This window comes from Dromiciops gliroides, chromosome 3 (assembly GCF_019393635.1).
Source record: "Dromiciops gliroides isolate mDroGli1 chromosome 3, mDroGli1.pri, whole genome shotgun sequence".
Classification (NCBI taxonomy): Eukaryota; Metazoa; Chordata; class Mammalia; order Microbiotheria; family Microbiotheriidae; genus Dromiciops; species Dromiciops gliroides.
The window spans coordinates 409,588,959-409,615,219 of NC_057863.1; the positions used below are offsets into that span (position 1 = coordinate 409,588,959).

At 38.8% G+C, this 26,261-nt stretch overlaps 1 protein-coding gene across 1 annotated transcript; it reads left to right on the top strand.

Annotated features, from left to right (window-relative positions):
• The first annotated feature begins 14,967 nt into the window (after nucleotides 1–14,967).
• C3H2orf66 (chromosome 3 C2orf66 homolog) lies at nucleotides 14,968–21,463 on the top strand. The gene is made up of 4 exons (XM_043990611.1): nucleotides 14,968–15,002; nucleotides 15,600–15,742; nucleotides 17,169–17,363; nucleotides 20,978–21,463. The coding sequence occupies exons 2-3, from the start codon at nucleotides 15,617–15,619 to the stop codon at nucleotides 17,349–17,351; spliced, it is 309 nt and encodes a 102-aa protein (XP_043846546.1). The 5' UTR covers nucleotides 14,968–15,002; nucleotides 15,600–15,616; the 3' UTR covers nucleotides 17,352–17,363; nucleotides 20,978–21,463.
• The last annotated feature ends 4,798 nt before the right edge of the window (nucleotides 21,464–26,261 follow it).

Here is a 26,261-nt window from a genome sequence, read left to right on the forward strand (position 1 = left end):
ACACAAGAATTCTTACATAAGCAGATTTTTTTTTCCTGTCAGCAATTTCTTTGGAGTGGGTTCTTATGCTTACACTATTGAGTGGTGAGGAAAAAGAAAAAATATTCTTAACCAAAGTAATACACAAATATGTCTATAGGCATTAACACTAGTACTGATAAAGGTAGGCATTTCTGGTTACTAAAAATGCCTTTGGTTTAGTTTTTTAAAAGTAAAAGTTGTATTAGAAACTTAAAATTAAATATGAATACAAATACATATTCATAACTTATATTTAAATTAATTCATTTCAATGCAAAAAAACCAACCCATTTCACACCTTCCCTCTAAAGTCTATCAAGATTCTTTTTCATTTTATTTCCATTCTATTTTCTCCATACGTTCATAGTTCATGTGTGTTCCCTTTTGTTGGTGTTTTTAACTTTGTATTAATTCATAATATATCTTCCCAAATTCCTTTGACTTCCTCACACATGTCCACGATTCCCCATCTCCCTAAAAGGTTAGGGTTAAGGAACTCCCTTAACTTGGCCATATGGCTCTCCTCTCCTGGGAATCCATGAAGTTGTCTTGCTTCTCTGGGAGAGAACAGTTGAACTGCCTCTGGGAATTTTCACACCTCAGTAGTACTCTCTGCCCCTGGAATCCCTCTGAATGGAGGGTGGATAATCTCCATTTAAGGAAGGGCCCCCACTCTTCATTTTCCCCTTGGCTATTCTACTTTGGACTTCATCATTCCTCCTTGCTGGGTCCCTCCCTCAACCTCTCACTTTTCATCATGTGTTGGCTCCTCTCTTCCCCTCCCCCCCCCCCAGCGCATCCCCAATAAACTATAAGCTCCTTAAGAGCAAGGAATGTCTTTCAAGGACTTAGCACAGTGCCTAACATGGTGCTTAATAAATGCTTATTGACTGACATGTTGCAGTCTCTTGAGACAAGTGGCTGCCATTTCTGGGGCTAAAGGAATTGGTCTGCACCTGGGAAACTGCAAATATGCAGTTGCTACTGCTACCCAAGGACCAAGGACCATTCCTAGCTTTCTGACTCATTCTTATCTCCCTTAGGATCTCTCCAAAAAGAGAACAGACAAAAAAAAGGGGGGGGGGCGGGCTATTACCTGTTTTTATAGTCTCAACATAAAGGGAGGTCTTTTATAAAAAAGAAAAAAGTCCACACCAACTTCATCCTCATCTTCAAGGAGGCATTGCTTCATAGATGTCCCCCAATCCTCTAGAGGATTTCAGTGGCTTTAATTTGTATCCTCCCTAGAGATTTTGATACAATCAAAATATGACACAAAGGTTCATAAACTTGGATTCAACTCTTCTTCATCCCTACTATGATTAATTGTGAGGAAAACAACTGCTCAATAATTCTCTGGAACTCAGTGGTAGTGATGTGTCAAAAGCTCATTATCATTCTCGCAAGAATGGGCAACCCAGTGAGCAGCTGGTGGGTGCAAAGAATGGGGGCTCACAGGCTCCATTTTAAACCCTAGTCCCTAATGTGAATGAACCCTCCCCTTTTTCATCACTGGTCCAATTATTCAAGGGTTACAAGCTACATGTAAAAACTAGAACACAGTGTTCCTAACCCTAATTTCCATAATTATTCTTTGTGTTCTTATCCAGTGGGGGAGGTGACACAGGGGCATTTCTTCAATCTTCCCTTATATGGACACAGCCCAGGAGAGGACCTAATTGAGACCAGCTCAGGGCTCCTTTTGAACCTTGTGATCTTGTTTGCTGGAGGGGAAGGAGGGGGACTGAGACCTTTTTCCTCAAACAGGTCTGGAGGAGTCTAATTTGAATGGTGACTGTTATATCCATATTAAGAGGAGACCATTACCTATTCACATTAATCAAGGTCAAGTTTTATTGATTCTACTACCACACTGTTATGGGCCTGGGGTACCTCAGAAGTTTTCTGGGGGAAATCAAGGAACCTTCTCCTTGAGAAACTAAGTCAAAGGACAAGCACACCTAAAGGATAAGTGGCACCTGGTCTGGACTGAGTTAGCTCCAGGACCACCACCCTTCATTCCAGTCTCCCTCACCCCTCTGGGAGATAAGATTAGGTGTGGCTGCTGTCTTTGTGGCATGAGAGGCCTGGAGATGGCTCAAGATCAGAGACTCCTCTCACCCAACTTCTCCCAGCCACCACCAGTGGGGGATGGTCCTCCTCCAACAAGAGAACTTTCCACAGTCAGATGCTCACCCCACTGGACCACCATTGATTCTCTATAAAAGTATTTGTCGGGGCAGCTAGATGGCGCAGTGGTTAAAGCACCGGCCCTGGACTCAGGAGTACCTGAGTTCAAATCCGGCCTCAGACACTTGACATTTACTAGCTGTGTGACCGTGGGCAAGTCACTTAACCCCCGTTGCCTAAAAAAAAAAAAAAAAGTATTTGTCTCATTCTTGAGGAGATAGGTATCTCAGAGAGCCATGCCTTCTCCCCATGTGAAGATGTCCAAGGACTTCTCTCTTGGTTTCCTTTCCCTAGTGCCTAAATAAAATACTATTTTATTCTAATTGGATTTGTGTGCAAGAGAGTATAATTCTTTCTTTCTTTCTTTCTTTCTTTCTTTCCTTCTTTCTTTCTTTCTTTCTTTCTTTCTTTCTTTCTTTCTTTCTTTCTTTCTTTCTTTTGCAGGGCAATGAGAGTTAAGTGACTTGCCTAGGGTCACACAGCTAGTAGGTGTGTCAAGTGTCTGTGGCCGGAATTGAACTCAGTTCCTCCTGAATCCAGGGAGGGTATAATTCTTTAAAGAAGAATTCATAAGAACCCCTTCCCCAAACCCCCCAAAATTTCCCCATAACCCACACCATCTTTTACATCCATTCCATTCACTCCTTTCACACAGCTTCTATCCTGGTTCAGGCCTTCATCACCCTTTTCTAAACTGGCTTGCCTGCCACTCTTCCACAACTGTGTCCATACTAGCTATTGTAACCTGGGCTGAATGTCCCTCCTTCCAATGAGTCTCCAGGTAAGAAAGGAAAATCCCTCCCTCACTTCCCTCAGGCTTGAGCTGGTCCCTGTTGGTTCCTCTTTCTCCATGAGCTTGCATTATGTTCCACTGCTGAAATTGTCTGAATCCCGGCACAAGCTAATTGGAGAAAGAGAAAAGGTGGAGGGGGGTAAGGTGGGAGGAAAGAAGTTTGTAATTATTCCCAGCGCTAAAGTTTCTGCTAAACCCCTGATGGATGTAGGGTGAAAGTGGGAGGATGATATAGGACTGCAGAAGGGATGAGGTGGGGGTGGGGGGAAAGAAAATGGTGGGGAATTACCATCTGTTTTGACACTGTCACATGGAAATGAGGCATTGAGAAGGAGGGGAGACCTGGCAAGACACTGCTTTCCCAAACTGTATCTCCTAACATTCCCCAACTCTAATTTCCAGAGAAAGAACTGATGGAGTCTGAATGCAGAGCAAAGCTTACTTTTTTTTTAACCTTTTTATTTTTCTATTTTTTTTCTTTTTTGGTCTGTGTTTTCTTTCACACTGACTAACATGCAATGACTGCACACATATAACCTTTATCAGATTTCTTGCCTTCTTAATGAGGGGAGAAGGGAGGAAAAGAAAGAAAGAATTTGCAACTCAAAAATTTTTTAAATGAATGTTAAAATTGTTGTTATATATAATTGGGAAAAAATAAAATATATAAAAAAAGATTCCCCAGTTCTAGAAGTAATGAAGTTTTTCTGTTTAAACTGGTTGGGATTCTTTTAGAACAGAGGTGCCAGGAGGTATAGGGAACATGGAAAGAAAACTATTAATGGCCAACAAAGGACCTACCATTTTATATAGTAATTTGGGTGTAATTATTTTCAATATATTTGACAATATTTATATACTTTCTTTTTCTTTCCAAGACAACTCATGTTAAGGGTGCAACCTATATTGGGACCAATAAAATATTTGAAACTTAGAGTTAGATAGTAGATTCCAACATTACATCTCTCTCAAATTAACTCCAGTTTATCATGAATATTGTTGTTGTTGTTTGTCCTTTGTTCTCAAAGAAGACCAAGACATCAGGAAGATGATGTCCTGACTTGCAGTGAGTTGGTTTTAAGTGAAGCAGGGGTGGACAGGGTCACCAGCTTCACTCACTCCTCCAGAGCCATCTGGGTCTAGTGGCAAGATATAGATCAGAATGACTAGAAATGGCCCGGAATGCAATGGGAGACCTTGGCCTTTTTATGCTAAGGTCTTTCACAGGTTTCAGTTTGCCTGAGCCACCACCCATTCAGTGATTAAATCTATGTAAGAAATGAGGCAAAGAATGGCCTCTTTTACCTCGTCAAAAAGAAAAATAAATAAACAAATAAATAAAAGGAGGGGAGGGGAGGAAGACCCTTAAGGTTTTAGCCAGAAACAAGTTGAAGGTGAGATTGCTAACAGACAGCTGATTCATAAATGACTCACAAAGGTAGCCAGTTGTTTCCTTTTTGTTAAAATATAATCAGTTTCACTTTTTGTGATCCTGTTTGGAACTTTCCATGATCATTGCTTCCCGTCTCTTTTCTTGAAGAAAGTATTCATGATTAATTAAGCATGAGACTTCTGTATCTATGCCTGTGGAATCATATATTTTGCTCCTGAATCAAGTTTTCCAACATGTCTTTTACCATTCTCCCTCATGCCTATCTTCATATTGAATTATGGGCACAGTTTCCAAATTTTGAAATATATACTGTTTTTGTTTTGTTTTGGTTTGTTTTGCAGGGCAATGAGGGTTAAGTGACTTGCCCAGGGTCACACAGCTAGTAAGTGTGTCAAGTGTCTGAGGTCGGATTTGAACTTAGTTCCTCCTGAATCCAGGGGCAATGCTTTATCCACTGTGACGCCTAGCTGCCCCCCATATATACTGATTTTTTAAAATAAAATTTTATTTTTGCGTATGTATGTATGTATGTATTTATTTTTTTATTTTTTATACCTTTTTTTTTTTTTGCGGGGCAATGGAGGTTAAGTGACTTGCCCAGGGTCACACAGCTAGTAAGTGTTAAGTGTCTAAGGCCAGATTTGAACTCAGGTACTCCTGAATCCAGGGCTGGTGCTTTATCCACTGTGCCACCTAGCTGCCCCGTATGTATGTATGTATGTATGTATGTATGTATGTATGTATTTTAAGTGAGGCAATTGGGGTTAAGTGACTTGCCCAGAGTCACACAGCTAGTAAGTGTTAAGTGTCTGAGGCCGGATTTGAACTCAGGTACTCCTGACTCCAGGGCCGGTGCTCTATCCACTGCGCCACCTAGCTGCCCCTATGTATTTATTTTTAATAGTATTTTATTTTATTTTTTCCCATTACAGGTAAGGATAGTTTTCAATATTCATTTTTGTAAGGTTTTGAATTCCCAATTTTTCTCCCAGCCTCCTTTCCCTCCCCTTTGCCAAAGCAAGCAAGCACTCTGATATAGGTTATATGTTACAATCATGTTAAACATATTTCCACATTAGTCGTGTTGTGAGAGATGAATCAAAACAGAACAAAAGGGGAAAAAACACAAGAAAGAAGAAACAACAACAACAACAAAAGTAAAAACAGTCTGCTTCAATCTACATTCAGACTCCATAGATCTTTTTTTCTGAATGTGGAGAGCATTTTCCAACATGAGTATTTTGGCATTGTCTTAGATCATTGTATTGCTGAGAAGAGTTAAGTCTATCACAGTTGATCATACAATGTTGTTGATAACGGTGTACAATGTGCTCTTGGCTCTACTCATTTCGATCAGCATCAATTCATGTAAGGCTTCCCAAATTTTTCTGAAATCATCCTGCTCATCAATTCTTACAGCACAATAGTATTCTCTTACATTCATATGTACAATTTGTTCAGCCATTCCCCAATAGATGGGCATCCCTTCAATTTCCAATTCCTTGCTACCACAAAAAGAGTAACTATAAATATTTTTGTACATGTGTGTCTTTTTCCATTTTGTATGATCTCTTTGGAATATAGACCTAGAAGTGATATTGCTGGGTCAAAGGGTATGCACAGTTTTATAACCTTTTGGGCATGGTTCCAAATTGCTCGAGAATGGTTGGATCAGTTCACAACTCCAACAGTGCATTAGTATTCCAGTTTTCTCATATCTCCAACATTTATCATTTTCCTTTTTTGTCATATTGGCCAATTGGATAGGTGTGAGGTGGTGCCTCAGAGTAGTTTAAATTTGCATTTCTCTAATCAGTGGTAATTGAGAACATAAAATAAATTTTATTGATAATTTCTGCTTTTGATATCACCAGAATTTCTCCAAACATCCTTCCCCCTCCCAGAGAGCCATCCTATATAACAAATATGTTTTTTAAAAAGAGGAAGAGAAAAAAGTGCTGGTTTGAATTGAATTTGAAATTCTTCCTAGAATTTCTCTCTCTCTTCATTCTTTATAAACGAAATTAGTGCATAAGCTACAATTATCTTCATGGTGATGGATAGATAGATGGATGGATAGACAGACAGACAGACAGATAGATAGATAGATAGATAGATAGATAGATAGATAGATAGATAGATAGATAGATAGATAGATATAGATAGATAGATAGATGATAGATTGCATGTGGTTGTCTGCATGGTGTCTCTCCCTTAGAATGTGAGCTTCTTGAAGTCAGGCACTGGGTATTTTCCTTCCTTTGTATTCCTGGTGCTTAACGTAGTGCTTGGTATACTATGAACACTTAACACTAGTTGACTTGATTGACTTCCTACAGAAACACCTGCAGCTCCAGCCAGAGAAAGAGAACTCTTGAAGCTTTTTCCCCTCCTTTTTGAAGAAAGGAAGAGAAAGTTCTACATTAACAGGGAGGACTTTGGGTATTGCCTGGCCAAAAAAAAAAAGACAAGTGATGGCCCCTGCTGGGAACAAGGGTGAGGGAGGATGCTCCAGAAGGAGACACAACAGTGTCTTGGCAACCCCAGTCAGGCACAGGAACCGCAAAAGGAGCAGTAGGAGGACAGCTGAGAGCAGCCCCCTAAACCATCTGCTAGGATCTACAGCAGGAGGGGAACCCTCCTGTTTGGGATTCTAAGGGACTCTATAAAGAAAAGACACCATTTTAAACTTGGAAACACTCAGCCCGGCTCTATCCCCCAGTCCTCTAGCCAGCGATGGCAATTTCTAACCTCATCTATGACTGCAGGGCTTTACCCTTATCAAGGAGACATTTTCGAATTACCACTACACCTCAGAAGGTGGCTCCAAAGGAGTGGAGCCCAGGGACTGGTAACAGACAGAAGCTTGATAACCATGAACCCAGTGGAGAAACCCAGCAGCAATCAGCAGAACAGCACTGAAGGAGGCAGGGGTGACCATGGGGCTGGGCAGAGATCCCTCAGTCAGGAGCCTGTAGGCATCCAGCACAGTGTATCAGAGAGCATGGTGATTCAGTCCCCAGAGAGATCAGTTATGCATTGATCAGATCTTTTTTTTTTCAAACAAACTATTATCTAGCCATACTTCCTTCATTTTATACTTGTATGGTTGATTTTTAAAAATCCAAATGCAGGACTTACCATTTATTCTTGTTATATATTATCTGATTAGATTTAATCCATTCTTTGTTTTTGTTTTTTTTTTTTTGCAGGGCAATGAGGGTTAAGTGACTTGCCCAAGGTCACACAGCTAGTAAGTGTCAAGTGTCTGAGGCCATATTTGAAATCAGGTACTCCTGAATCTAGGGCCAGTGCTTTATCCACTGCGCCACCTAGCTGCCCCCAAATTTAACCCATTCTTTAAGCTTATTGTGATATTTATGTTCTCTGTCAACCCATGTTAAGCATTCCTGCTAGCTTTATGTCACCTGCAAATTTGATCAATTGGTTGGCTGTTGACCTTAATTCTCAACCAAAATGATTTTGCAAAATTGTAATATTGCAAATTTGATCAGTATCAGTACACTGGGAGTCAGTGGTAGGGAGGGGCCATATGCATAAGTCTATAAAGCCAAGAAAAGTGAGAAAATTCCTCAAAGTGTACTGAGAATCCCCTTTGTACCATAGGAGTCTGTGACACAAGGGTCAGACTTCTATCTATGAAGCTATACCTATGTCAGTGTAATTTAGTTATTCATTTCACTTGAAATAGGAGCAGACTTTTAAAAGTAGTTATCAAAAAAAAGAGTAGTTATCATTTCCATCCAGGGCCTAAAATTTTACCTCGTTTGACTAAAAGTAGATAATTGGAAGATGGAATTAGCTTTGCTGCTATAAAATTGAGAGTTCTGCAAGTTCTGAATGGCAGGGCCCATGTGTGGTTTGAAGAGTGCATATTTGGGGAGGAATAAGAAGGGTTACTCATTTTTCCATTTTGTCTAAAAGTAATTGGTACCAATAGTCTAGACTCTGAGGATACTACTAATGAGCTCCAGGAAAAAACAGAAATGAATAACAGGATTTTTAAAAAAAACACCTTTTGGTGACATTTCAGAGCTGACAATTGGTAAAGAAAACTAAGAAAGGTAATCATTTGCTCAATTGTGTGTTGAAGCCAAAAGAATCCAAAGAAATATCCCTCTGCTGTCATTGGTTTTCCTCTTATGGTGAAACTACCCTGCTTGGTCACAGAATAATAAACACGTGTGGATTTAGCTAATATTTTATGAATTGTGTTTGGTTCCTTTTTCCAGGGACTTGAAGAACTTTTGTGATGGTTAGAGAATATAGCCAGTGATGTAGGGATGTGACTCATGGATTAGGTGAACTATGGCATGGGTTTTGTTCATGCCTAACTTAGCTGTTAGCCAACTAGGAGTCATTTCTTTGTCCTTTTTTTTTACAATAAAGGCCTTGGAAGACATAACAGTATTAAAACCTGGTTAATTAACGCTTATTTTCTATTTGAACAGTTGCAGAATCATAGAATTTGAGAAGTGAAAGAGACTTCAGAGGATACCTAGTCCATCCTATATCCCAACAAGAAGGGTTCAGCAGGTAGATTTTGACTAGAAACAAAACTCAGTCTTTCCAAAAAAGGAACATGGCATCTGGCAGCAGGGTCTCAGTCTGCAATGTGCTGGGATCAGTGGGAGAATAGACAGCTGGTTGCTCCTCCTCTGCAGTGGGTAGTCTGGTATTATGGAATCCTTCAGTAAAATGAGGGGGATGAACCAGATGATCTCCAAGCCTTTCTAGTACTAACATTTTAAGATTCTAGAATTCTATTCTAAGGTCCCAGACTATTCCCAAATCCTTCCACTGCATCGTCAGGTAGACCCCAAAACATGGTCTGCCAGGACTCCTCCAAACCAGGGCTAACCCTGACATATACAACTCTGAGTATGTGAATATAATCCCATCCCAAACCAGATCTTCATCCCAGCACTTAAATTCCCTAGATCAGAGGTTCTGAACCTGTTTTTGTGTAATGTATCTCTTTGGCAGTCTACTGAGATATATGGGCCCCTCTCAGAATAATGTTTTTTAAATGTATAGAATAATATGCATAGAATTATAATGGAAACCAATCAGAATACAGTTATCAAAAAATTCCTTCAAAGTTCATAAACTCAGGTCAAGAACTCCCATCCTATTAGGAAGGCATCTTTGAACGGCTAACTGGGAAGCTGACAGTGGAGCTGTCCAGCTGTCTTATTGACAACTAAAATAAATACATCTTTGATACCACAGTGAAGCCACCATCACATCAATTCCCTCCAGTGCAAATTACTACCTAACCATCATGCTTTCTCAATCTGTGAGATCCCTGTGCATGTAGGGCTAGGGACTAGGCCTAGGATTTCATCATTTTAGGGAAATATCAAATTAAGAAATTCACTCTGCCAGTGCTAGTTGGCACTCTCTCTGAAAGTTATAATCTTAGAGAGGGCCCTGGAGCACTGAAAAACTAAGTAACTTATTTCTGAAGGGTTTTATGACTAGTACATGTAGGAGTTGGGATTTGAACTCTGGTCTTGTGGGCTCTTAGGCAAGCTCCTCATCTCCTATGCCATGATGCCTCACTATTGCCAACACATTTTCAAAAATCCTCTGAAGCAGATTCACTCAATGTAGAAGGCCTTTCTTTAGATCAAGTGTTTATCTTTTCTATATCTGAGACCCCTTTGGCAGGTTGGTAAAGTCTATAGACCCCTTCTAAGAATAATGTTTTTTAAATCTATACAATCAAGTAGGAATAAAAGGAAAAATACAGTTCTTAAAATATTTTTTTTAAAAGTTCATAGACTCCAGGTTAAAAACCCCTGCTTTTGATCTTTTAAATTACAATTGCTAAAATAAAATAGCTCATAAAGATTTACTTGTTGATTATAAACTTTAAATCTATACTGTATCAGAAGAATAGAGTACATCCAAATTGTGAGAGGCAGCCTCCAAATACAGTTCTGAGTTACATATGTATGTAAAGTCAAGTTAACAAGCATTCGTGTGTGTGTGTGTGTGTTGTTGTTGTTTTTGCTGGGCAATGAGCTTTAAGTGACTTGCACAGGGTCATACAGCCAGTAAGTCTCAAGCGTCTAAGGTCGGATTTGAACTCAGGTCCTCATGTATCCAGGGCTTGGTGCTTTATCCACTGTGCCACCTAGCTGCCCCCAACAAGCATTCATTTAAATACCTACTTTGTACCTATCACTGTGCTAAGCACCTGTGATATAAAGAAAGGAAGATAGAGTCCCTGCCCTCATGAAGCTCACAATCTCTTGGGAAGGGAAAGCAAAGAAACATTAAGCACCTACTAAGAGCCAGCCACTGTGCTAAGTGCTTTATCTCATTTGATCCTTTTAACAACTCTATGAGGGAGGTGCTATTGTTATACCCATTTTACAATTAGGGAAAAGAGGCAGGCAGCCCCAAGTGCCCCTGGGGCAGGCAGCTCCCTCTCTGGCCGAGGTGACCATGTACAAAAGAAACACACACAGGATAAATTAGAGATGATCTCAATGGGATGGCACTAACATTAAGGAGGGTCAGTAAATGCTTTTTTCAAAAGGTGGAATTTTAGCTGAAACTTGTAAAAAAAAAGCCAAGAAAAGTGGGAGGCAGAGTTGAGGAAGATTGCAGGCATGGTAGATAGCCTGTGAAAATGAATGAAGTTGGGAAACAGTATATTTAGTGAGGAGGCCTGGGGTGTTTGTAGCAGAAAAGTTTGTATTCACATTGTTTTGTTTTTTTTTTTGTGGGACAATGAGGGTTGTGACTTGCCCAGGGTCACCCAGCTAGTAAGTGTCAAGTGTCTGGGGACAGATTTGAACTCAGATCCTCCTGACTCCAGAGCCAGTGCTTTATCCACTGTGCCACCTGGCTGCCCCTGTTTGTATTAACTTTGGAATCCATATCCCAGAATACTCTAAACTCTGCCCTTACACGATCTTGGTCCAATCCTGAGGGCCTCTCAAAATAATTTCCTTCATTTGTTTGCCCCCACCTAGAGTTTCCTCTAGGAATTAGACTATAGCTCATGTCTAACCTTCCACACAGGTGGGTGAAAGGGTCCTAGATTCTATCCAAGCAAAACAATGAATACTGGATGCAGGACAGCCTTTATTTCACCCACATACACAATGCAATAAACACTAAGGACTCCCAGGAGCCCATAAGCCTATTTAGGTATTCCTTATTTCCTCTTTACTGAGGAAGGCACCCTTCCCCAAGGGACCTATACACTATTCTAGATTAATAGCAATGCCTTGTGTGGTGGACTGCCCTTCCCCCTGCTCCCCTCGGAAGGGAAGCAAATGTGAAGTTGCTAGAGGAGCAGGTAATCTTTTCTTCATTTGAGGGACCTATGTTGGTCCCTAACTACATGGTATTTAGTACCCAAGGTCTGTATTCCTTCTTGGAAGTAAATGCACTGGAAATTGCAGGAGAAGCACCTCTGCTTTTCCGTTAGTCCTGTATCTGAGACAAAATCTAGGGGGCAGCTAGGTGGTGCAGTGGATAAAGCACCAGCCCTGGATTCAAGAGGACCTGAGTTCAAATCCAGCCTCAGACATTTTGACACTTGCTAGCTGTGTGACCCTGGGCAAGTCACTTAACCCCCATTGCCCCGCAAAAACAACAACAAAAAAACCCCCAAATCTAGGGTTTTTGCTTTTCCATATTTTGCATCAGTCCCTTGATATTCCTCTACTTCAGTGGGGGTTGGGGGACAAGGGGGTCGTATGTGTGATCTTTTTTCTCCCTAGGAAGCTAAAGCTGCCAAGGAATTCCCTTAAACTCCCTATAGGTAGATAAAATCAAAGTCCCAAAGGCCCATAACTTCATCAAGTTAATCAGGAAACTTCAATATTCTTACTTTGCTCCACTTTAGCTTCTCTTGTCTCAAACTCCCACCCCAAAGTCCTGAAAACCCACTTGTGGACGATATAATGTTCCACACTTATAAGCACTCCCAACTCAAGTCACCAAAGAACTTGTAATTAACAGTTCTCTTTTTTAACTTAAATTGTATTTTATTAATATAATTTTTAAATGAAAGAATTTATCCCAAGACATACAATGCCTTTCCAAATATTAAGACATTTCACCTTCCAGTTCTCACATATTCTTTCTTTTTTTTTTTTTTAAACATCCTCGGTAACTTTACAGCAATTTGCTAGGACCTACCTCTATACCTTCTTTTAGAGGCTACTTCTCAACAATCCCCATTCATTATCTCCAGTAATGTCACCAGTTTTATTTCATTGACAGAATTCTGCCTCTTGTGCCCATTGTGGTCCTCTGCCTCCCTCATGTCCCACCCTTTCAAGACCTTTCAAGACTTCCTTTGATTTCTTAGTTGACGGGACAACATATGGTCTGATCCAGTCACTCCTTCCAGAGGTTTACAACCCTCCAGAAAGGAATATGGGAGTCCAATGAAAACACCCTCTAAACTTTAAAGCACGGTACAAATACATCCTTATTATTTAGTGTGTAGATTTTTTTAGCTGGACTCGTATTTTCAAAACTAATGAAGTTCTAATTCACAAGCCACTCCCTGGTTTGGCCATTGTTACCTCTGGTTTTCAACAATCACTGCCATTTTGATAAAGAGTGGGCTTGTGCCATCTTTCTCAGAGAATAAGACACCCTTTTCTCCTATAAAACGTCTCTCCTGAATCCATTCTTATCCTGCTATTGATGGAGTTACTATAGGGTCACAAAATCTAACCCTATACAAAGAATAACCACCTGTTCCTTACCTTGTTTGGCTAGGTAAGAATTGAGACAAAAGATGGCCTAATTTATCATCACAAAAATATCAGTTTGGAAGGGGAAGACCCTCAAAGTTTCTGGCCTGAACAGAAAACAATTGCTATTTAAACTCATTTTCATGAAGTCTGAAGGATGAACAACACCTCGTTCGGCAGAAAATTAGGTGTCTTTTCCTGAAAACCTGTATCCTAGCTCTCTAGGATTTTTCAGGCCACTTCTATTGGCCATAGATTACTCCATAAGGTATATATGGTTATCCCTTCCACATCTCAGGGGTTAGGGGAACAGAGCTCCTATGATCTGGAAATTCCTCATAAAATTTTTTGGCCTTCTCTTTATACCAGAGAAGAAGTCTGAATTTTTTTCTTTTTCTTTTATGGGGTGTTTACAGTAATTTATTATAAAATTTGGGTTAATATTATACAAATGCTATACATATATTTTATGTATTTCTGAGTTTTAAAATTTTTTCTGTGTGATCTGCTGGCCTTTGTATGTTGCCTGCAGCTTCCACAAAACTCCCCCAAAATTCCCATTTATTTTCTTATGCTGATGGGGAAAGTCATGATGTGGAAGGGATAACTGTATTCTAGATAGCAAAAACAAACAACTTTCAACAGCTGTGAATTACTTTTAGAAGGTGAGCAAAGGAAACAGGTGAGATCCAAAGACACTCTTCTGTTGGGTGTCATTTGATATACGTAATGATAACAATAACTAGCATTTATATAGTGTCGTAAGGTTCACAAAATGCTCTACAAATATCTCATTTTATCTTCACAACAACTCTGAGAGGTAGGTGCGATTATTGTCCTCATTTTACATAAGAGGAAACTGAGGAAGACAGAAATTAAGTGACTTGTCAAGGGTCACATGGCTAATTAGAATCTGAGGTTGGATTTGAAGTCAGGTCTCCATGATTCTTGGTCTAACACTTTATCCACTGTACCACTTACTTGCCTTAGAGTAGCACTGGTAGGTAAAACACGGACATAGTATTTGGAATGAAGGGCCTCCAAGACCACTATCTGAGTAGCTACCACCAAGAGGATATTATCTTACTGCATTGTATTGTAGTTCCTTTAGATGCTGACATTCAAGGCCTCAAGCATTTAAACCACAGCCTTTTCTCCAAAAATAAAATATTTGCTTTAAAATTACAATTATGAAGTCAAAAAGTAGTTCTCTACAAGTTATAGAACACAGTAAGAATAATTTAAAGGTAGCAAATATCTAGGCACAAATGGCTTTCTCCTATCTAACTACTTCATTTATTAGCATAATGTTATGCCTATTATTAAACTCTGTAAAAACTTCTTGTTGTCCTCAATACCTCATGGACTGAAAATAATAATTTAGTCTCTAACAAAAGATGTTTTAGTTTAAAAAAAATACCGCTTCTTTGAAAAATGCTAGTATCTTGAAAAGAGCATTCTATTTGTTAGGAAAATCATTATCAGATTTCTAGCCTCAGCATAGATAAATTTTTCTTTAATTTTAGAAAGGGAGGGAAAAGCTTTACTCTCTGTCTTGTCTCTTATTTTTTGCCCAGTCCACATAAAATGTTCCATGGCTCTTAGGGGTGTGTGCTGAGTTCCTAAAGCAAATGGATTTTGTGTTATCATTGAAGTACCTTAAGGATCAGATTCTCAAGGGTCTTTTTGTCATGGATAAAAATGGAATCATTACTTTATTTTTTAACTCCCCTTGCTAACGTCAGTGACACCCACCCACAGCTAGTCCACTAGAGATATAAGTACAGACAACTCTGCTTGCAGATTGCAGGCAGAATAACAGACAAAGGGCCAGGCAAAGGCAAACTCTCTGGTAAGCTTGATTTTTAACTCTACATGTGTGTGACTTTTCTTTCCTGTCCTATAGGAGAAAACAGTTTGGCATTTTCTGAGTGATGTTTTTGGCTTCCCAAGTCTGTATGCATCCTATACATCTGTGCTCCTTGGATTTCTCAGGCTCCATGGTCTGCAAGGGAGAGATATCATGATCTGGGCTGGATTTATTCCTTTAAAAGAACAATTTTTGGAGAGGACTTGTAGTGGAGAAGGGAGAATAAAGGCACAGTCAAGTTTTTTTTGCATTTTCCTAATTCCTTTCTTTTCTTGGACTACTTCAAGCTAAACATCTGGATGTTTATTCTTCTTTTGCAAGTGAAAAGTTCTCCAGGGACTAATGTACTCCTCTCTCTCTCTCTCTCTCTCTCTCTCTCTTCCTCTCTCTCTCTCCCTCTCTCTCTTTTTCTCTCCCTCCCTCCCTTTTTCTACCTTTTCCTCCCTCCCTCCTTTTTTCTCTCTCCTTTTCTCTTGTCCTCCTATTTTCCCTCTTCTTAACTTTCCCTACTAATTCCCGTCTTTCCCTCTGACTGACTCTGTAACCACCTGCCTTTCCCTCATCCTTCCTTTTTTACAGTCTTTGCATCTCTCAGCATGTCCAGGGTGATGCTTCTGCTGCCTCTATGCATAGTACTTATTCCAGTAAGGCAGAGTGAAGGAGCCCCACTGAAAGGAGAGGAGAAATGGAAACCACTAGACAATCCCACAAACAGAGACCTGGTAAGACAATCTCATTGTGACTGAAGGCAGTAATAGGCACTGTTCTCTGTATACACTGCATTATGAATTCTGGTTAAGAGCAGTGGTGATAGATGTCAAGTAACCACTGAGGTGATGAGATTGTTCCACTAGCATCTAGCTAGTATTTGCTCTTGCTGGCTGATTTTTTTTCTGTGGCTCCAAAGGTCAATTTCAATGTGTTCTTTTGTTGTTATTGTTGTTGTTGTTGTTTTTTCTTTCTTGAGTGGAGATGATCATATATATAATCTTGATTTCAATTACAAACACAAAATTAAGACCAGATTAGGCAATTTGCTTCCTACCCAGATTAGATTTCTCTGATGATAAAAAGAAGTTTTCATATGCCCATGCAATAGACAATTTGAAAACTGATAGCACATTTATTTTCATTAGTTACCAGGCAATATTTCAAATGTAAAGTCATAGCGAAAATATGATGACTACATAAAAGAGCAAATGAGGCCTCACTAAAATGAGTAAATACAGTGAATAGAATGGAATTTTAAAATATGTGCATGTATATTTCTCTATATTTATATACATATGCATACATATGCACTTTCTAGAGAAAAGGATGCAAAAATGTAACAGTGGAAGATTTTTGGCAAGAACTGAAAACATCTCACAGGTCTTTGGGGTTCACATACTAGAGGACATTGAAAAATCCAAGTCTGAAAAAAGCTCTCACACATGGTACTAATTTATACCTTTGTTAGCAGTTGCCATAGAGAGATTCAAAATTCTGATAACTCTGAAGTTCAAGTTAACATCTATTTCAATAGTCACAGGTACTGACAATGAGAATAATTTACTCCAGCATTGTAGTGCTCTTAAATGACCTGTATTGCTCAAAGCTCCACTCAAATGCCAAATCCTAAATGACTCTTTTCCTGATCCCCTTAGTCTTTTCTATAGCACCCCCCCCACTATTCTTGTATTCATTTCAGATATATTTTGTGCATATTTATTTATGTACATGTTCTTTCCCCCAATAGAATGTGAACTCTTTTAGGGTAAGGGCCATTTCATTAGTGCCTGGCACATAGTAGGTACTTAATGAATTCTTATTGCTTGATTGACCTCCATATTTCTGCCACTTGAATCTCAGAATCATGGAGCTATGAGGGAGTTCAGAGGGTGCCTAGGCCAAATTGTAGTAGGCATCATGTGTGGGGTTAAGATATACAGGAAAATGGAAGAGAAAGATGTGATAGAGAATGAAAATTGGTAAAAAATAAATAAATACATAAATAAAATCTATTGCATGTATTGTATTTTTGCTATATATTTTGTTCCTTTTAAGCACTAAATTGATTTTAGGAACACAGAGAAAAAGAGGGGGGAACCACACTTGTTGAAGTGTATATTTGGCACAAATTTTTGAAAGTGTTCATTGTTTATTCAGTTTTTCAGAACTCTGCAGGCATATTTTTTGAGAAGAGGTCTTGATCTTGAGAAATTTCCAAAATCTTTCTACATAAACAACGAGAAACCTTGGCCTTCCTCTTTCCATTCGGATGCCATTTCTTCTGCATTTGCAGATTATGAGGAGCAGAAAAACTCCTTTTCCAATTACTTCAGAGGCTGAAACTCTGCTCAGGTAAAAATGAGCATTTTGTTCGCAATCACAGTAAGCACATGAAGATCCATCATATAAAAGGGACAATGATAATACTTGTATGAAGAGCACTTTTTCTCCCTTCAAGAACAAGTTGACATTGTTAATTATTATCATTATCTTTAAGACCTAATCTAGTTGTACTTGAGTAAGATAATTTACAGTCTAGTTTTAAAAATGTAAGGGATTTCTGATTTTAATATTTTAATATTTGTGTGTATAGAAATGTATTAAAATAATAGCATGATAACTCTAAATAGCATTCTTAAGTATGATGAAATATATCAGGTCTTAGGGCAGGGGTGTACCTTTTTGTGTGTCATGGACTCCTTTGATACTATGGTGAAGTCTATGGATCCCTTCTCAGAATAATGCTTTTAAATGCATAAAACAAAATACATAGGATTACAAAGGAAACAAATTATACTGAAATTCAGCCATCAAAATGTTTTTTAAAAGTTCACAGACTGGGGCAGCTAGGTGGCACAGTGTATCCACCGGCCCTGGAGTCAGGACCTGAGTTCAAATCCGGCCTCAGACACTTAACACTTACTAGCTGTGTGACCCTGGGCAAGTCACTTAACCCCAATTGCCTCACCAAAAACAAAAAAGTTCACAGACCTCAGGTTAAGAACCATTAAGAAGACTTTTTTTAGAGCTACTTTTTTTTTTTCTGAGTGGGGCACACACTTAATAATATAGAAAACATAATTTAAAGAAATAATCATTTAATAATTTAATGAAATAATTTACTGACAGATTGCTGAAACCTATAAACACCTTCTCAGAATAATGTTTTTAAATCCATAAAATGAAATACACTGGATTACCAAGGGAACTAATAATACTGAAATGCACTTAGCAAAATATTTTTTGAAAAACAAGAAGAATCAGTTACTTTTTTTTTTTGAGGAGTGTATCACACTCTTTACCTTAGTAATATAGAAAAACATAATTAAAGGGAATAAATAAAATTGAGTACTAGGACAATTTAACTGAACCATTTCCAAGAAGAAAACAAAAGATGTAAAGACAACTCCTTTTGCCAAATATATGACTTGGTCTTCGGTTTGAACTTTCTCATTTGTGGAAATGGTATAGGATTTTTGTTATAAATATAGTTTGGGATCTTAACAGTGACTTTTAATGTCTTTTTGTTTGTTTGTTTGTTTGTAAGGCAATTGGGGTCAAGTGACTTGCCCAGGGTTGCACAGTTAGTAAGTGTCAAGTGTCTAAGGCCAGATTTGAACTCAGGTCCTCCTGAATCCAGGGCTGGTGCTTTATCCACTGTGCCACCTAGCTGCCCCTTAGCAGTGACTTTTAAAAAATTATACTATTATTCTTCTTTAAGGCTCACAAACTGACCTCAGTGAAAGGCCTATGTAATTGGGCCTTAAAAAGACTGACATGCCAAGAACTTCTCATTATATAATATATGACACTCCTGAATGAATACATGTGTTCCGTAAAAAAACCATAATTAACATAGGGAGAGAGCAAAGTCCAATATAACCTAATAGACTAACAGTGTTATATCAGACTTTTATTGCATGAAGTTGTTTTTTTCAGGGAATATGATTTGATTTTGCAATATATAATAAAAGGCATGGTGGCATAGTAGATATGGAAGGCTGGTCTTGGATTAGGAAGACTTGGGTTCAGGTTGTACTTTTTATACATATTAGCTATATGAGCACAGACAAGTCACAAGACCTCTCAGTGTCCCAGGCAACTCTATGAGACAATAAGTTTTGGATGAGTTGTTGATCTGTATGAATGGAGGGAGTTTGTACACCTGGATTTCCCTGACATTGCTTAGTTCACAGGTCTGGAACAAAAACAAAATACTTTAATATATGATGAGTCATAACATATTGGGTTCTAGTGTGACATTTTCCTTAAATATGTCTAATTAATTGGGTCAATTTTTCTTAACAAAATTAGTTAATTGTCCTATAAATGGTTAATTTAATTAAACTTTTAAAAAACGTTTGCATTTGAGATGTGAATATCAACCTCTTGCTAGTCTACAATTACCCCGTCATTTCAACACTCTGACCCCAACTGCATGTGCCCAAAAGGCAGGTATGGCACATAACAGCACACTGATGTTACTCTGTTGTCAAATCAACAATTTATCAAATCAAATCAGGAATTATTAGGTGCCAACCGTGGGCCAAGTGCTTCACTGAGCGCAAAGAAAGGTAAAATTGTGCCTGCGCTCAAGGAGTTCACAATCTAATGGAGGGGATAAAATGTAAATGACTATGTACCAAGATATATTCAGGAGAAAGTGGAGATAATCTCAGAGGGAAAGTACTAAAGGGGACTAATAAAAGTTCTTTGCAGAATATTTATTCAGTGACATTGCAAAGAGGCACCAAGGTAGAAAAAAATGGTCATGAAAGGAGTTACATTGTGATTCAAATTGCTCTCCATACCTCTGACAGACTGAGAAAACAGACTACATCAAACTTCATGGTAATTATAATAATGGACATTTATAATTAACCTTAAACTTTACAGAGTGTTTTATATATATGACCTCATTGAGCTTCCCGCAAATACTGTGGGCATCATTATCCCCATTTTACAGATGAGAAAACTGAGGCTGAGAGGTTAAATAACTTACTTGCTTATGGTCACACTGCCAGAGGTAGGATTTGAATTTAGGCCTTCCTGATTCCAGGTCCAGTCCTCTAGCCACAATGCCATACATCTCAAGGAGATATGTACATTTATCTAGTATAAGTACCCATTTTATACACTATAAAACTGAGTGAAGACACCTAGATAGAATTTTGAAATGAAAAACAAACTGACATGAAACCTTAAACCTGCACTAAGACTTTTGAAATGTCCAATCTATTTCCTACTAGTGGTGGGCTACAGGTGTAGAATGAGGCATACATTGTCAGATATGCTCATTGTGCCTATTTGTTTTTATTGGATAGGCCTATCACTTATTCCATTTATAAAGTTTCTCTTCTGCATGAATTCTTTGACATTGAGTAAACTGTGCCCAGAAATGGCAGACTTTTCCATAATAGCAACCAGGAAATGCTATGGAGGACTAACCTGGCATTTCTCTCCCAGTTGGCCCTATGACATTTTTTGTTCCATTTTTTTCCACCTTTAGCCTGATTGATATATTTCGGTTTTGTATTAGAAACATTTACAGATTATTCTTGCTTCATAAAAGCTCTCTTGTATCAAAGTAAAGCTAATTATACAGTGAGCGTGCTTTTGCGGAATAACTAAGGATTCATTCTAGGTTGTGATGTCAACTTATCTGTGCTCCAAAATCACAGATCGAAAATGGATACTTTTGTGTTTTTTGGGGTTTTTTTTGGTAGGGCAATGAGGGTTAAGTGACTTGCCCAGGTCACACAGCTAGTAAGTGTCAAGTGTCTGAGGTCAGATTTGAACTCAGGTCCTCCTGAATCCAGGGCTGGTGCTTTATCCACTGTACCACCTAGCTGCCCCTGAATACTTTTTTTTTAAAGGATGTTCATTCAATTATTTTTGTTATTTATGTTAATGCAAAGATTCCTGATGAGTTCTCCTTTTATGACATGTGTGTTTTCTTCTTTCAGGTGGTTATTTTTAATCTTCTCAATAGAAAAAAAATGAATAGAGGATATGGCTGACCTTCCCTACTTCTGGCCCCTGCACCCACTCTTATCTGACTCTTCATAATGGTTTTTATTCCACCTCTGTACATGGAGTAATCATCTGGCTACATGTGACATACTTGTACACTCACTGAGTGTGGTTTTTGATGACCATAAAGGTAGATGAGAAAATTTACAATTCTCTAAGACTCTAATTGACAGATCACTTAGCCCCCTGTCTGAATGGGCAAGAGGGAGTTAGTTGGTCCCTGAAAGATTCCCACACTGAAGAAATCACAGGCCAAGTTTTTTTTTTTAAATAGCTATGGAGAATTGTGTTTGGTTTTTGTTTTTGTTTTTGTTCTCTTGCTGTGGCTATAAGTATGCCATAAAGTCCAAGAAAACACAAGTTCCTAAAATGTTTTTGGTTGACAAGTATAAAGAAATTCATGTTATCTTTTGTGTTTATTATCTCTTTAGCTCCCAAGTCTAAAGAGACTTTACTGTGTTATCATTGAACATATACAATATGGAATTTTAATTCCCTTGATGTTAAACTTGACTCAACTGTGTATTGTTAAACGCTGGTGATAGAGTTTGTCCACAAGTCACACTTTTCACTTTAAACTACACTATGAACACTTTCTCCATAATTTTCATAAATGTAGATGATAAACTCAATAAGTCAAGCCCCAGTTTGTAGTATTTACTGAGTTTTGAGGTGTAAATGTTCACAATGGAAATTTAAAAATGGATTCTCATAAGCCAGTTCAAGCTGGCTCTAGCATGCCCTTGATTGATTCTGATTACTGCTCTGAAAAGATGACATATTCTATCTGCAGAATATGACTCAAAATAATTCATATTTACACAATATCCACAAACAGCCTAAAATGCAAATTGGGTAAATTAGAAAGTGAATAAAGGCCAATGGGAAATCATGGAAGTCACAGTTTTTCCCTCTATTATATGATGGCTTTTGCGTTTATATATGTCCTTTGTATTACATGTCACACCTTTAGGGGCAGCTAGGTGGTGCAGTGGATAGAGCACCGGCCCTGGATTCAGGAGAACCTGAGTTGAAATCTGGCCTCAGACACTTAACACTTACTAGCTGTGTGACCCTGGGCAAGTCACTTAACCCCAATTGCCTCACTAAAAAAACAAAAACATGTCACACCTTTGTTGGAAGGCAAAACATGTGACCAGATTAAGTATGTCAGATACCTGTAAGTTTGCTTCTTCCCCAGGTAGTATACAGTGTGTGCCAGACTAGAAGTAGAGAGAGGCTAAATCTTGGTAGAGATTTTTCCTTTCCTTCCACCTAATCCTGCCTAGTCTGTACCCTCACCCTGAATATCCATTTTTCATTTTCATGTGACTAAATGTCATATTTCTGATACAAAGTAATTTTTAATACCACGATCATTTTCTCCAAGATTTCTCTCAATTCCTTTCCTCTCCCCATCTTCAAAGTGATACCAGTAATGTACAAGTGTTTGTCTGCATCACAAAGTCAGTGACTAAATTTAAACTGCTATGGAAATTAGCATCATTACTGTACTTTTCAGTTATAGTATTTTTGTGGATAGCTAACATTCAATATCAGTAATAAATAAGTTAGTGAAGAAGAAACTTTGTCACAGTTTCTTTTCTTTCTTTGAACCATTTTATTTGTTTTTACCCCGTGCAGTTATTAAGGACAACTTCAAATTCCTTTATTAGCTTTTTCCCCCCTTGAACAATCTAGGTGAGACTTTTAGAACATTAGAATCATTTAGCAAATTAGACCATTTTAGAACATTAGAACCAAAGAATAAGAAACATGGAAGGAAGCTTAGAGATTCCAAACCCTAACTTTACAGATGTGGAAACAGAGGCAAAGTGACGTTAAGTGACTTGTCCAGGGAATACAACAAGGAAATAGCAATGCTAAAACTAGAATTTCTGCTCTCATGACTTTTAAGCCTAGTGCTTTTCCTAATATATCACGACAAACCAGGCTATCAAAACACCATAATCTTGTAAATTTCTTTCATGAGGAGATGTTGTAAGAAACTACACAACCATGTATCTGTAATTGGCAGTGTTTTTGTCAAAGCAACTCAACAAATGAAGGCACTGTGGTGAGAAGGCTGAGGCTACTAAAACAAAGATAAAACAACCCGTCTGTCTTGGACAGATGCACAGAGTTGGACAGATTCAGAGAAACCTGGGAAGACTTGTATAGCAGAGTGGAATGAGCAGAACTAGGAGAGCAATTTATACAATAACATTATAAAGACAAACCACTTTAAAAGACTTAAGAACTCTGATCAACACAATTACCAGCCATGGTTCCAGAAGACTCTGGTGAAACATGCTACTAACCACCAGACAGAGAGAGAGGTGAGGTCAGGAAAGGTCAATACTCAGGGTGCAGATGGAGTCACATGTTTTTTGGACAGGCTCACTATGAGAATTTGTTTTGCCTGACTATGCCTATTTGTATAAAGGGTTTTGTTTTCTTTCTCTTTCATCAGGGAAGAGGAGGGGAAGGGAGAAAAAATGGATTTTTGTTCATTAAAACAAGGAAAATAAAATTTAAAAAGAAAAGCTATAAATAATGTATGGAGGTAGGGGATGATAGGTCAAGTGCAGGGAACAGACAGCAGACAATCCCATTGAGAGTGAGAAGGGAAGTAGTGTGAGATTAGTCTGGAAAAGTAGGTTTGAGCTAGACTGTGGAAGGTCTAAAATGTTAGGATGAGCTAACAGCAAATGATAATAGTAATAGTAATAAATAATAATGATGATGATAAATAGTAATACTAATAATATTATAGCATTTTAAGATTTGCAAAGCACTTTACATACATGATGTAATTTGATCTTCACAATAGTCATGGGAGATAGGTTGTCCCTCTTTCACAGATGAGAAAGATGAGTCTGAGAGATTTGCTCAGGGCTTCATAGTGTAAAAAATTTTTTTTAAACTATATCTACTAATCTGAAAAATTATATAACTGGACATATATGAAAATTATATCTATATGAAAAATTATAATTGGGTCATAAGTCCCTTCGCAGTAGCCATTCAAATGTAAGAATATTTTAGCTAACTAGGGGGGACTAATCTGGGGACTTTTGACTAGCTGGCTACCTGACTGCTATTAATTTCCTAAGCCAATATGTTAGGGCCTTTTAAAAATTTCTCCACATGGCTCCACTCCCAAATTGATAAGCAAACAATTAAGAAGCCTCTTAATTAAATAATCAAAGCAGGGTTTATTTATAAAAATAAATGTAAGAGATAAGAAATGCTGACTGCTTTTAATATAATAAGGGTCTGTTGCTGCCTCTTGCCTGAGGGTATATGCTGTTTGGACCTGTTCACCTCCAGTCCTCTCCAACCTTCACTCTTTTTCTCCTTCACTCCAGCTCCCCTGCTTCACTTTCACTGCTCAGCTGCTTTCTTCTAACTCCAAGTCCCTTTCACTTTGTCGACACCCCTTACCATCTAACTTTCCTCTCTGTACTGCCGCACTGAACCCCTGCGTCTTCTCTACTTGCTCTGTCAGTTTGCCAGCGACCTCTTTCTGCCTGTCCTCTCCTGCTCAGTCTCCTTTGTGAACCCCCTTTCTGTACTGTCATGCTGAACCCCTGCATCTCTCTCACAGACCTCCTTGCATTCTCTTAGTCCTCTGGCATCCCCTTTCTGTCCGTCTTCCCCGATATATATCTTCCTTCTCCCCCTCAAACCTTAGTCTCCCTGCGCCCCCGCACATGCCAAGCTAATCCCCTCGATGCATTAGGGCTGTGGCTGGGGGGGCTTGAGTGTCCTGTGGATACCACACCTGGGGCTCGAGGGGCCTATGCCCTCTGCTGTGTGCCTGGGGCCTGGCAGGACAAGCCTGGGATCTCTGGGGAAGCTCCCCTCAGGGTGGAGGGAGCTGAAGCTTTCCCCAGCTGTCTGCCCAGCCAGTGTTTTCTAAGGCCCATGGGCTTCTCTGCTCACTGCTGAAGCAGAGGGGAAGGGGCACCAGCCCCTCTTACACAGAAAACCCCCCTGAGGGCTTAATGCTTTTTAATCTCAGCCCAAAGGCAGGGTCCCCAAATCAGAATAAATTCCCACAATAGCCAATGTCTGAGGCAGGATTCAAATATAGGTACATCTGACTCCAAGTCACATACGCTATCCATTACACCACCTAGTTTGTATTTTATGCTTTAGGCAATAGGGAGCTAATGAAAATTTTTTAATAGGAGAGTAACACGATCAAACCTGTACCATAAGAAAATTATTTTGACAACTCTTTGGAGGATGGATTTGAAAGGGAAAATACTGGGGTGGGCCCTGAACTAAGATAGTAGGCACATAAGTGGGTAGAAGGGGATGGATGCAAGAGATGTTCTAGAAGTAGAATTGATAGGTCTTTGGCAATTGATTGAAAGTAGGTGTGTAGTGAAAGAAATAGATGAATCAAAGATTATTTTCTAGCCTTAAACTTGGGTGAATGGGAGATTGGTGGTACCCTCTACAGAAATGAGTAAGTTTGGAAAAGAGAGCTTAAGGGGAAAGATACTGAGCTCATGTCACTTTGGACATGGTGAGTTTTCAGTGCTTTCAGGTCATCAGTTGGAGATATCCAGGAGGCAGATGGACATGTCCGAATGGAATTCAAGAGAGAGAGATGGAGAACACATAGATGTGTATTGAGATCAAACTTGAGTCATGGAAATAAGCATTTATTAAGCACCTGCTATATGCCAGACACTGAGCTAAAACATATTATAGATTATGCCTTAGAAATATTATCTCATTTGATCCTCACAACAACCCTGGAGGTTGTTGCTATTATTATCTCCATTTTATGGTTGAGGAAACTGAGGCAGACAAAAGTTGTGACTTGTCCAGGGTCATAGAGCTAGTAAGTATATGAGGCTACGTTTGAATTCAGGTCTTTCAGCTTTCAATCTTTTTTACACCACCTAATTGCCTATTTGAACCCACAGGAGAATCCTGAAGAAAGGGAGTACATATGAAGAGAGGAGGAGGTCCCAAAGTGGAGCCCTGGGGGACTCCTCCACCTAGCAGGTGGAAGATTAATCAAGATCCAGTGAAGGAAACTGAGAAGACAAAGCAGGCAGATAAGAGGAAAACCAGGTGAAAGCAATGTTATGGAAGTCAAGCAAATGGAAGGCATCTGGGATGTTTAAATATAAAACAGTTGATCTTTCACTGACCTAATCACAGAAAAGAATGGGATTATATGATTATGTTTGT

Bases quoted from the DNA above. Each gene is read 5' to 3' on its own strand.
- C3H2orf66 (XM_043990611.1), top strand. From the start codon at position 15,617: ATGTCCAGGGTGATGCTTCTGCTGCCTCTATGCATAGTACTTATTCCA. The intron at 15,743-17,168 runs GTAAGACAATCT...TTGTTTATTCAG, and splicing joins ATCCCACAAACAGAGACCTG to TTTTTCAGAACTCTGCAGGC.